At 36.7% G+C, this 13,818-nt stretch overlaps 1 protein-coding gene across 1 annotated transcript; it reads right to left on the minus strand.

Annotated features, from left to right (window-relative positions):
• Positions 1–5,868: 5,868 nt before the first annotated feature.
• Positions 5,869–6,789, minus strand: LOC307097977 (olfactory receptor 4F6-like; the record flags this gene model as incomplete). Its single annotated transcript, XM_079768308.1, has 1 exon — positions 5,869–6,789. The coding sequence occupies one exon, from the start codon at positions 6,787–6,789 to the stop codon at positions 5,869–5,871; it is 921 nt and encodes a 306-aa protein (XP_079624434.1).
• Between the last annotated feature and the right edge of the window lie 7,029 nt (positions 6,790–13,818).

A 13,818-nucleotide genomic window follows, 5' to 3' on the forward strand; every position in this document is an offset into this window, starting at 1 on the left:
TGTTTTTGTTCATCAGTTTATGTTGTTCATTATATTCCACAAATGAGTGAGATCATGTGATATTTATCTTTCTCTGACTGGCTTATATAGCTTAGCATAATGTTCTCCAGTTCCATCCATGCTGTTGCAAATGTAATAATTTCTTCTTTTTTACCACAGCGTGGTATTCCATTGTATAGATGTACCACAGTTTTCTAATCCACTCATCTGCTGATGGGCACTTAGGCGGTTTCCAAATCTTATCTATTGTAAATTGTGCTGCTATGAGCATTTGGGTACATACATCCTTTCTGATGTTTCTGTTTTCTTGGAATATATTCCTATACATCCTTTCTGATTGGTGTTTCTGTTTTCTTGGAATATATTCCTAGAAGTGGGATTACAGGATAAAATGGAAGTTCCATTTTTAATTTTTTTTTAGGAAACGCCATACTGTTTTCCACAGTGGCTGCACCAGTCTGCATTCTCACCAGCAGTGCAAGAGGGTTACTTTTTCTCTGCATCCTCACCAGCCCATGTCATTTATTAATTTGTTAATGATAGCCATTCTGACAGGTGTGAGATGGTACCTCGTTGTCGTTTTGATTTGCATCTCTCAGATGATTAGTGACTTTGAGCATCTTTTCATGTGTCTCTTGGCCTTCCTTCTGTCTTCTTTCGAAAAGTATCTATTTAGGCCCATTGCCCATTTTTTTATTGGGTTGTTTATCTTTCTTTTGTTAAGTTGTATGAGTTCCCTGTAAATGTTGGAGATTAAACCCTTATCAGTGATAACATTGGCACATATGTTCTCCCATGCAGTGAGCTTTCTTGTTGTTTTGTGGATGGTTTATTTTGCTGTACAGAGCTTTTATTTTGATGTAGTCCCATTTGTTTATTTTCTCTTTTGTTTCAATTGCCCTAGGAGCGGTATCGGTGAAGAAATTGCTTCAGCATATGTCTGAGATTTTGCTGCCTATGGAATCTTCTAATATTTTTATGGTTTCCCGTCTTATGTTTAAGCCCTTTATCCATTTTGAGTTTATTTTGTGTATGGTGTAAGTTGGTGGTCTAGTTCCATTTTTTTGCATGTATCTGTCCAATTTTCCCAATACCATTTATTGAAGAGACTGTCTTGACTCCATTGTATGCTATTGTTTCCTTTGTCAAATATTAATTGAGCATATGACTTGAGTCAGTCTCTGGGTTCTCTATTCTATTCCATTGGTCTATATGTCTGTTCTTGTGCCAGTACCAGGGTGTTTTGAGAACAGTGGCTTTGTAATACAGCTTGATATCTGGTATTGAGATCACTCTTATGTTGCTCTTCTTTCTCTAGATTGCTGCAGCTATTCAGAGTCTTTTTTTATTCCAGATGAATTCTTGGAGAGTTTGTTCTAGGTCTGTGAAATATGTCATTGGTATTTTAATGGGGAGTGCATTGAATCTATAGATTGCTTCAGGTAGTATGGACATTATAATAATGTTGATTCTACCAATCCATGAACACAGTATGTTCTTCCATCTGTTTATGTCTTCCTCTAGCTCTTTTTTCAGTATTCTGTAGTTTTCTGAGTACAAGTCTTTTACCTCCTTAGTTAAGTTTATTCCTATGCATCTTAATTTTTTTTGTGCAATGGTAAATAGGATTGTTTTTTTTTTAATCTCTCTTTCGGTAAGTTCACTATTGGTGTATAAAAATGCCATAGATTTCTTTGCGTTAATTTTATATCCTGCTACATTGCCTAATTCATTTATTAAGTCTAATAATTTTCAGATTGATGAACCTCTAGCCAGGCTCACTAAGAAACAAAGAGAAAGGACCCAAATAAAATCAGAAATGAAAGAGGTGAAGTAACAACCGACCCCACAGAAATACAAAGAATCGTAAAAAACATACTATGAACTACTCTACTCCAACAAACTGGACAACCTTGACGAAATGGACATATTCCTAGAAAAATACGACCTTCCAAGACTCAACCAGGAGGAATCAAAAAATCTGAATAGGCCAATAACTATGGAGGAAATTGAAGGAGTAATGAAAAAACTTTCAACAAACAAAATCCCTGGACCTGACTGCTTCACCAGGGAGTTTTATCAAACATTCAAAGAAGAAATAAAACCTATCTTCCTCAAACTATACCAAAAAATTCAAAAGGAAGGAACACTTCAAAGCTTTTTCTACAAAGCCAGCATTACCCTAATCCCAAAACCAGATAAAGACAAGACAAAGAAAGAGAATTACAGGCCAATATCCCTCATGAACATAGATGCTAAAATCCTCAACAAAATTCTAGCAAATCAGATCCAGCATTACATTAGAAAAATCATACACCATGACCAACTGGGATTTATTCCAGGGATGCAAGGCTAGTACAATATCTGCAAATCAATAAACATGATATATCACATAAACAAACTGAGAGACAAAAATCACATAATCATATCAATTGATGCAGAAAATGCATTTTACAGAATCCAACACTGCTTCCTGATAAAAACTCTCAGCAAAGTGGGAATAGAGGGATCATACCTCAACATAATAAAAGCCTAATATGACAAACCCACAGCCAAAATCATTCTCAATGGGCAAAAACTAAAACCATTTCACCTAAGAACAGGATTGAGACAGGGATGCCCACTTTCACCACTCCTGTTCAACATAGTACTGGAAGTACTACCCATTGCTATCAGACAAGAAGAAGAAATAAAAGGCATCCAAATTGGAAAAGAAGAAGTAAAATAGTCATTATTCACAGATGACATGATTTTGTACATAGAAAACCCGAAAGACTTCATCAAAAAACTACTAGACTTAATAAATAAATTCAGCAATTAAGCAGGATACAAAATTAACACAGAGAAATCTATGGCTTTTTTTATACCCCAATAATGAACTCACAGAAAAAGAAACTAAAAAAAAAAAATCCCATTTACAAAAATCCCATTGCAACAAAAAAATTAAGATACCTAGGAATAAACTTAACCAAGGAGGTAAAGAACTTGTACTCAGAAAATTACAGGACACTGAAAAAAGAGACAGAGAAAGACATAAAGAAATAGAAGAATATACTGTGTTCATAGATTGGTAGAATCAACATCATCAAAATGTCCATACTACCCAAAGCAATCTATAGATTCAATGCAATCCCCATTAAAATACCAATGGCATATTTCAAAGACCTAGAACAAACTCTCCAAAAATTCATCCGTAATAAAAAAAAAAAGAGCCTGAATAGCTGCAGCAATCTTGAGAAAGAAGAACAAAGTTGGAGGGATCACAATACCAGATATCAAGCTATATTACTAAGCCACTGTTCTCAAAACTGCCTGGTACTGGCACAAGAACAGACATATTGACCAATGGAACAGAATAGAGAACCCAGAGGTCAACTCAAGCCATTATGCTTAATTAATATTTGACAAAGGAAGCAATAGCATACAATGGAGTCAAGACAGTCTCTTCAATACATGGTATTGGAAAAATTGGACAGATACATGCAAAAAAATGAAACTAGACCACCATACACAAAAATAAACTCAAAATGGATAAAGGACTTAAACATAAGACAGGAAACCATGAAAATCTTCAAAGAACCCATAGGCAGCAAAATAGCAGACATATGTCATAGCAATATCTTTATTAATACAGCTCCTACGGCAATGGAAACTAAAGAGAAGATAAACAAATGGGACTACATCAAAACAGAAAGCTTCTGCACAGCAAAAGAAACCATCAACAAAATAACAAGAAAGTCCACTGCATGGAAGAACATATTTGCCAATGTTATCTACGATAAGGGTTTCATTTCCAAAATCTATAGGGAACTCAACAAAAGATAAACAATCCAATCAAAAAATCGGCAAAGAACCTAAATAAACACTTTTCTAAAGAGGCCATACAATATCTACACAATGGAATACTATGATGCTGTAAAAAAGAAGGAATTCTTACCATTTGCAACAGCATGGATGGAACTGGAGAGCTTTATGCTAAGCGAAATAAGCCAGTCAGAGAATGATAAATATCACATGATCTTACTCATTTGTGGAATATAATGAACAACATAAACTGATAAACAAAAATAGAACCAGAGTCATAGAAGCATCGAACAGACAGCCCAACCTATAACAACCAAAGGACTTGTATGCATGCATATGAGCATAACCAATGGACACAGACAGTAGGAGGATGAAGGCATGTGCTGAAGGGCAGGGGTGGCTGGGGAGAGGTCAATGGGGGAAAAAGGAGACTCATGTAATACTTTAACCAATAAATAATAAATCAATAAATAAAATAAAATGACAGAAAACAGCAAAAAAACAGGAGTCTGTCAACCTAGATTCTAGATATGGATCTTCTATATATTCCTTTTATTACCTTCAGCTAACTGGTTAATTTTTCTGGTACCTAAGATTTCATAAAATAAGGAAACTCTATAAGATTATTTATAATTTATTTTAAAGTTCAAAAATTGTATGATTCCAATAGAATTTTAATAGTTTTCTAAGTAACTGCATGCACTATAGAAGCTATTATCTTTCAGCTTTGATGCAGGAGCTGAGGCTCTGCAAAGTAATTCCTTTTTTGCCACTCTGCCATTAAAGGACACAAGAGGAAAACTGCAAGGTTAGAAGAGGAAGAAGCACGTATTGCTCCTTTCTATTCGCTGCCTCTGGCCTCCTCCTCTGCTCACTGTGCCTGTGGGCATCATCCATCATCCACACTTGTCGCCTCAGCAAACTTGGTTTCTTTCCAAGGCACCAGCTATTTTCCAACATTAGAGAAACTTGGCTTATCACACCCGCCTCAGGAACACCTGTGTTAGCCAGTGGCACCCCTTCCTCAAGGGTTGTGCCCCTGCCCCATAAGCCCTCCTCTAAGCTCAGATGCACTAGCTCCAGCCAAGCAGCATCCACTCCTCAGGTATTTGAGCTTCAGCTCCTCGGGTCCTTCCCCCAAGCTTTTGATAGTTTTTTGTTTGTAAGTTTTAATAATTCTAAACTCTGCTCTAGAGTAAAAGCTGCTTCCTACAAATGCTATGTCTGTGGTATTTTAGATTTCATTCTTTTTAAATACCTTTAAAGTTAACAACTTTATACTTAATTAACAATTCTTTGTATCAAACTTTCCATGTTCAAAAAACTACCATGCGCCCTGACCGGTTTGGCTCAGTGGATGGAGCATCGGCCTGTGGACTGAAGGGTCCCGGGTTCGATTCCGGTCAAGGGCATGTACCTTGGTTGCAGGCACATCACCAGTAGGGGGTGTGCAGGGGGCAGCTGATCAATGTTTCTCTCTCATCGATGTTTCTAACTCTCTATCCCTCTCCCTTTCTCTCTGTAAAAAAATCAATAAAATATATTATAAAAAAAAAAACCTACGATGGTTTCTGTCTCCTCACTGGACCCTGAAAAAGCCAGCTTAGCAATAAAACCGAGGAACACCAAAGAATAATGAACTGGAAATATAGAACATAAATCATCTGTATAGTAAGATAAATCCAATGACATAAAAAATTAACATTTATTTTGAAAGTAAGATAGACCACTTAAATGGGAAAAATAGAACATGGACAATAAGCCATATGTTGACTTTCAAAAAGGATTGTTTAACATTTATATTTATTCTATTGCCACTAAAGAGAGGTCAGACCACTGGTAAGAGAGCCACAACCTGTAGTCTTAGGTCTCTTACATACGCAGAGCCCAGAGATTAACACCACAATTCAATTTGGAGAAGAAAAAAAATACAGGACACAACCCATACTAGTAGATAGTGACATTCTGTTTAAATGAAACATACCTTATTTAGTTCATATCCATCTTAAATTCTAGTATACTTTGCTTTTTTATGCATCCTCAGTATATTTAAGAAACTTTAATTCATAACTGAGTGCATAGTCTCCTCATTGCCACCTTCATCTCTTTATTCCTAAAAGTATAGATGACTGGATTTAGAAAAGGAGTGATAACCGCATCAAAGATGGCCAGGAATTTATCCAGGTGTGATGTGGGAAATGGCCACATGTAGAAGAAGATTAATGGCCCAAAGAACAAAACAACCACAGTGACATGAGCTGACAGAGTGGAGAGGGCCTTGGACATACTGCTACCTGAAGATTTTTTCTGAACAGTCACCAAAATAAAGATGTAAGAGATGATCAAAATTAAAAAGGAAACCACTGAAATAAAGCCACTGTTGGCAGTAACCATGAATTCCAATGTGTAAGTCTCTATGCAAGCAAGTTTGATAAATCGAGGAAGGTCACAAAAAAAGCTGTCTAATTCATTAGGGCCACAGAAAGGCAGGTTTACAACAAAAGCCAACTGAGTCACTGAATGAATAAGGCCAATAATCCAGGAAGTGACTAGAAACAAAATGCACCTGTGTGGGCTCATGATGGTCAGGTAGTGGAGGGGCTTACATATGGCAACGTATCTATCAAAGGCCATGGCAATGAGCAGCACCATCTCTGTACCCCCAACTGCATGGATAAAGAAGATCTGAGCTACACAGCCCACAAAAGAGATGGTTTTGTGCTTTCTTAAAAGATCATAAATCATTTTAGGAGCTGTGGACGAGCAAAACATCAAGTCAATGATGGAAAGGTTGGCCAGCAGGAAGTACATGGGGGACTGTAAACGAGGGTCAGAGATCACAGTTAGCACAATGAGGAGGTTTCCCATCAGGCTTGCCACATAGAACATAATGGAAAAGAGGAAGAGGAAAAGCTGGATCTCCCATGAACTGGAGAGTCCCAGGAACACAAACTCAGACACCACAGAGTCGTTGGCTTTGTCCATTGCCTCTCTCTGTCAGCAGTGACAACTCTCATGAAACCTGAAAGAGGAGAGTAAGGAGACACTTGTTTAGGGAAAATGGCACTGACCTTACTTAATCTTGGGCAATTAGTAGTTAACAGAAAACTAGACAAAGGCTGATGTATGCCTTTGGAGACCGTTTCAGTCACAACACAACCCACATTCCTTTGTTGTATATTTCATTGCCAAAATAGATGGCACAGAGTAAGAATCCTTTTACTTATTTGAATGGGTAGTTCTGTTGTATTTCTAAATGTCATTATTTCATATTTATATGTCACATATGACCATAAATTAAAAGGCTTTTTGTAAATTATGTAACTATATGAAATAATTAAGTGACAGTGAGTTTCGTAATTTGGACATCTCTCAGTATATTGATACCATATCTATGATCGCATTGTCAAGTTCTTTCAAAATACATATAAACAATTTTTAAAACCTGAGTTGTAATTTTCTGATATCTGAAAATTAGGAATACAATATGAGTTATTTAGAGGAAGAAGGAAAGATGGAAGTAAAGGATGCCAGAGCATGGCACTCACCATTTTAGAGAGGGAGGATAAGTGCAAGAGAAAGTGACACAATTATGGGTTCTGTGGAGGAGATCTGACTAGATAGAGAGAGGAAAAGATGTGGGACAAGAATGACAATGGTGAGTCATAAATCCCAAGTAGAAGAAAAGAGTAAGAGTGAAAATATCAGTGGTTTTACACATGGTTCTCTTTACCTATATATAAAATACTTAACCTTGTTCTGAATTAAATAAATGCATACCAATATAGCAAGACGCTAGTTTTTTCTTATAATTTTGGCGGAGATTTAAACCTTTGAAAAAAATTCAGGGTTTGAGGGGAAATGTGGAAACAGGTAGTCTCATAACTGGTGATAGGAAAGTAAACTGATAAAACAGTTACCACTCATGGATATGGACAACATTATGATGATTGGCAGAGGGGAGGTAGGGAAGGGGGAGGTGGAGAAGGGTTTAGGAGGGATAAATGGTGATGGGCAGCAACTTGACTTGGGGTGGTGAACACACAATAAAGTGTGCAGATGATGTGTTGTAGAACTGAAATCTGTAGAATTTTGTTAACCAGAATCACTCCAATAAATTCAATAAAAAGGAAAAAAATACTCCCATCAACTTGTTCAAGAAGGTAATTTAATTATCCCTGATTTATGAAAAGAGAAACTGCAGCATAGGGGAACTAAGTAACTTGTCCAAGGTTCCACAACCAGTACATGGCAGTACACCAGGTTTGCTTAACTTCAAAGGACAGCTTTAGTACATGCCATCACAATTTTGTGGTGCTTCTCAGTGTTTTGTAGAATAGAGCACTGTTGTTTAGCAGGTCTCTCATACCAAGTTACCTGATAAGCCTTCAACCTGTTTCCCAAATGATTGATCTTATCATCCAATTGGGGGGCAGGATAGAAGGGGTCAGTGGGGAAAATAGGGGGGACATATGTAATACTTTCAACAATAAAGATTTTTTAAAAAAGAAGAAGAAATTATTCCATAGAATTCCTTGATCCCCTCAATATTTCCTCTGGCCTTCTCTGTGAGTCAGTAACAATTATCTACAGCCTATTCATAAATTTGGATTTTTACCTTAGTCTCCTCTTCTAAGAAAAGTGACAGCAATATATATCACACGAGGTTCAGCTACTCGAAAGCAGTGGGGAAAGTTTTTCTTCCCCACTGTCCTTTGAGGTCACTTCTTGGTGACTTTTCCTCTTTCATATCACAGAATCTACTTACAAGTGGTACCAAACCTTTGTATGGAGCCATCACTGAATTCTCTTTTCCCATAGCCTAAGTAGAGCCTCTGTTTGATTGGGCCTTCCATTTTTCTCTGAATTCTCCTCTATTTCTACTTTTTTCTCATTCTTTTCTCCCAGCCACATAGATTTTCATGCTTTTCTTCAAATACACCATGCATGCATGCTACTGCCTTAAAACCTCTGTTTTGGTTGTTTCCTCTGTCTAAAATGCTTCAAATCCCTATATCCACATGACTAACACTCTCCCTTCCTTCGAGCCTTCTCTTTAGTCTTACATTCACAAGGAGTCCTAGCTCTCCCCCCCGCCGCCCAACTCCTAATCCACCTTATCTTGCTCTACTTTATTTACTCTTTTCTACAGTACTTACCACTTTCTTATATGCTATAAAATTTACTTGATTATTTTTATTTTTAAAAAATAAAATAAAACATTTACCAATTTGGCAATACCTTTCCAAAATTGTATATACTCTTATGCATTGACTCCACTATTCTACTTTTAGGGGGAAATTTCTGCATATATACAGTATGTGGGCACACAAATACAATTTGTGGACAAATAAAAGGTATAGAGATGTTTGCTGAAGCATTGTTGCTTATAAAAGCAAAAACCTGAAAATAACTTAAAAGTGTAGAAATAGAGGACTAGTTCAATAATTTCTCTAAGACACCTTCCCTGGAATACTATGCAGCCATTTATAGTGCTGAAGTAGACCTAATTGTACATATACAGGATAGAGAGGAGGAAAGCGGGGAGTGTCATACTCATCCCTTCTGGCTTTGTAAATTATATAAATAAATTACAAATATAATATTACATAAATAAAACAATGAATGGATAGAAAATGCCTAGGTTGACGCAGCAAAAGAAACACACACATTAATTATCTGTAAGGACTAGTTGTTGAGAAAATTGTGCAGGAAAAGTAATCTTTTACTTTTCACTTTATGCTCTAATCTACTATCTTACATTTTTTGCAGAGAGTATATATCAATTTTACTTAGAACATATATCAATGTGTGTGGATCTGAAAAATTACACAATTTGTATCTTTAGAGATTCAAAGCTCCCAAAAATGTAATCATAAGGTATCTCCCAAATTATAACACAGATCAAAGCTACTCCTCTAAGATATTCACTAATAATTTTGTTACTCCACTCCTCCCTATATCTCACACTCTAAGCTAAACTACTTCCTCTTCCCTGGACATGCAATCACATGGTATTTACTCTTCCTTCATATACACTTTCAAATAGTGTGGCTCATGGCTTCCCTCCACATCCTTCGCTTGGCTGGCAATGCCCTTGCCTTCATTACATCTCTCATTCCTCCTATTCTTCAACAGCCCACTGTGCAGAACTCCTTCCTCTATGAAGTCTTCTTTGATACCTTTATTTTTACATATACTAAATGAAGACAAATTTTTAGATATTGTGGCAACCAAGCCAAAACCAAAGTAATAATGATAATAATAATAATAATTCATTAATGGTCTAGCAAAGGCCACTATTTAATTCCCTGTAGCTGCAAAATCTTTTAAATATATCTTTATAATGGCATTTTTAGACTTTATCTTGATAATGGTATAAACAATATTCACATTAATAAAAAGCAATGCAGCATGGAATCAATTGGGTTTCTTTCACAGGGATTTTTATCAGCAGCCTCCCCACTGATGCAATTTGTCCAAACAAATGATTGCATTCTAAATTACTTTCCTGGAAACTGGACAGATACTTGCAAAAAAAAATGAAACTAGACCACCAACTTATACCATACACAAAAATAAACTCAAAATGGATAAAGGACTTAAATGTAAGGCATGAAACCATAAAAATCTTAGAGGAGAACATAGGCAATAAAATAGCAGACATTTGTTGTAGCAATATTTTTACTGATACAGCTCCTAGGGCAATTAAAACTAAAGAGAAGATAAACAAATGGGACTACATCAAAATAAAAAGCTTCTGCACAGCAAAAGAAACCATCAACAAAATAACAAGAAAACCCACTGCATGGGAGAACATATGTGCCAATGTTATCACTGATAAGGGTTTAATCTCCAACATTTACAAGGAACTCGTACAACTAAACAAAGGGAAGATAAACAATCCAATCAAAATATGGGCAACGGACCTAAATAGATACTTTTCGAAAGAGGACATTCAGAAAGCCAAGAGACATATGAAAATATGCTCAAAGTCACTAATCATCCAAGAGATGCAAATCAAAACAACAATGAGGTACCATCTCACATCTGACAGAATGGCTATCATCAACAAATCAACAAATGACCAGTGCTAGAGAGGATTCGGAGAAAAAGGAACCCTTCTTCACTGCTGGTGGGAATGAAGACTGGTGCAGCCACTGTGGAAAACAGTATGGTGTTTCCTCAAAAAATTAAAAATGGAACTGCCATTTGACCCAGTGATCTCACTTCTATGAATATATCCAAAGAAAACAGAAACACGAATCAGAAAGGATATATGCACCCCTATGTTCATAGCAGCGCAATTTACCATAGCTAAGATTTGGAAACAGCCTAAGTGCCCATCAGCAGATGAATGGATTAGAAAACTGTGGTACATCTACACAATGGAATGCTACGCTGCTGTAAAAAAGAAGGAATTCTTACCATTTACAACAGCATGGATGGAACTGGAGAGCATTGTGCTAAGTGAAATAAGCCAGTCAGTGAAAGATAAATACCACATAATCTCACTCATTTATGGTTAATAAAGAACATTACAAACTGTTGAACAAAAATAGACAGAGGCAAAGAAGCATCGAATAGACTGTCAAACTACAGCGGGAAGGAAGGGGAGGGTTGTGGGGGTAAGAGATCAACCAAAGGACTTGTATGCATGTACAACCAACAGACACAAAACACTGGGGGCAGGGGGATGAAGGCAAGTGCTGGGGGGTAGGGGAGGCCAGGAGGGAGGTCAGTGGGGGAAAAAAGAGAGACATGTACTACTATTTGTAATACCTTAAACAATAAAAAAATTTTAAAAATAAAAAAAAATAAAAAATTACCTTCCTGGAAGCTGAAAGTTATTCCATCATGCTTCTGATTTCCACTCAATGACAAACACTTTTTAATTTTTCCACAAAATCTCATTTTATCTTCCCCCAAAATTAATTATTTTTTATGTATCAGATCTGCAGATTGTAAAGTTAGATAATTCCTAGTGTTGGTAAAAAGTTGGAAAACAGGATTGTACACTTGTTGTGACAATGCTTCCTAGCCAGTCTTTCTTGTTCTGTCTATCCTGAAAACTTGAGGAGCCATAGTCTGTGCCAGTCTACATAAACACCTTCCCTTTTAAACCAAATCAGAATAATAGTTTAAATCTGATCTTTTCAGTGAAGAACAGAGTGAAACTCTCCACTTAACTCACTACTGCAAAAGGAAAATAGGTTATCAGTGGGAATCAGCAACTAAGTTCCAGTATGCCTTTGCTATGTCCTAAACCCCACTATCCTGTTAACACGAAGCACTGACTTCTGCCCACACTGCCACCACAAAGCATAAGATGTAAGGAATGAGAGATAACTTAGAGGTCATCTAGTGCACAGTTGACTCCCTTCTCTTTTCATGTCTGTTCATCCTTGTGCTAACCAACACAAATAGGAATCAAATTATAAATAATATGGGCTTACCACCAATTCAAACAAGGCTAACAATTCTAAAGTACTTTTTAAAGTAGCTCAGTGTTTATTGTCACTCAGATAAAGATTTGTAATTATCTACTTCCTAACCTTAGTCTCAAATTATTAACAAGGTTGGGTTTAAATTGGAATTGATGAAAAGTAATGAATTTTTAAAGAAATCTTCAATCTGGTCACCCTAAATTTTCTCCACTAGTTTTTTCTTCTTCATATGGGTACAAAGAGATCTGGACACTTCAGAATAGTAGAAAGATGTACAGGAATGGTCACTGGAGTTGCATGCTTCCCAGCTGCTATCAATGCAAGTCTAGTAGAAGCCTGTTGCTGCTAGGATCTGAATAAAACTTTACTAGTAACTGTAAAATCCTTTTATTTTAGAGTTAAGACAACCAAAGAACAGAGAGGTACATGGATTTGCTGACACTGAAGAACAATTTTATGATGGCAAACCCAGAATTAATATGTTTAACCCTTGACTTCTCCAGTCAATTCAGGCAATTTCCTCTACTCTGTGCTTCTTTTGTTGTGGTGGTCTAACCTTTTCATCCAGTCTGTGGCCCAGGAAATCAAAATATATCAAAGCTAGTTTCTTCAGCATTGTCCAAAATTCCTCACATTTTATTCCCACTGGGTTCAAATCTTCTGCTCCTACTTTATTCTCTACCTGGAGACCAACACTCAAGACATCTGTGAACCTGTTACTAGAATGACTTTTCCAATACAGAACATGAAGTCATGACTCTATTCATCCTGCTGTCTTCTGTATTTTGGTTGTGAGTTTATCTGCTGCAATCTCCATGTTGAATAACAGAGTTGATTCATTTCTTCGGGTTGATTAGATACCCCCTCTCACTGCTCTGTGTGTTTCTACTTAAAGTTCTGATCTCCATCAAAAGCAGTTTCCATCCATTTAACCCACCTGAACCAATGGAGCTAGCACAGAGAATACAGGGCTCTTGCTTTTGAAATGTTAATGTCACCTGGCATAAAAAGCCATGTGTACTATCTCCTTGGCAAAAAAAGCAGCCAATTAGCAACACTTGAAAGTTACGTAACTGCTGCTGTACAGACTTAGGATTGCCATCCTGAGTGCAGTTAGCTACGGGAGTTGTTTCCTGGGACCACAGAAATTTGGCCACAGCAACCAAAGGGAAAAGCTGATAATGGGTCACTTGAGGAAGAGGACAGGAGACTAGGGATTTTTTTGTGTGATATTACCAATTCTTTTATCTTTTTAACTACTTGTTTTTCTTAGTTGTGACCGAAGAAACTCTGTAAGAATGAAAATATATACCTTTTTAAAAAGTGAAAATGATGTTTATCATCTTCATAGGAAGGAAGGGAGGGAGAGCAAGAGGGAGAAAAGGATGACTCAATAGTTAGCCATTCATAAAACAGCAAAAAATGCCTGTTCCATAAAAAACTCTGACTGAGGCTGTAAAGGCCTGTTACATTATTTTCAGTATTGTTGGTTATACTTAAATTTTTCTTTTATAATTTAAAAAAAAAGAGGGCTTTAATGTGGCATCTAGAATGTTCTCCATGTCCC

Source organism: Cnephaeus nilssonii (genome assembly GCF_951640355.1).
Source record: "Cnephaeus nilssonii genome assembly, chromosome: 4".
Taxonomy (NCBI): domain Eukaryota; kingdom Metazoa; phylum Chordata; class Mammalia; order Chiroptera; family Vespertilionidae; genus Cnephaeus; species Cnephaeus nilssonii.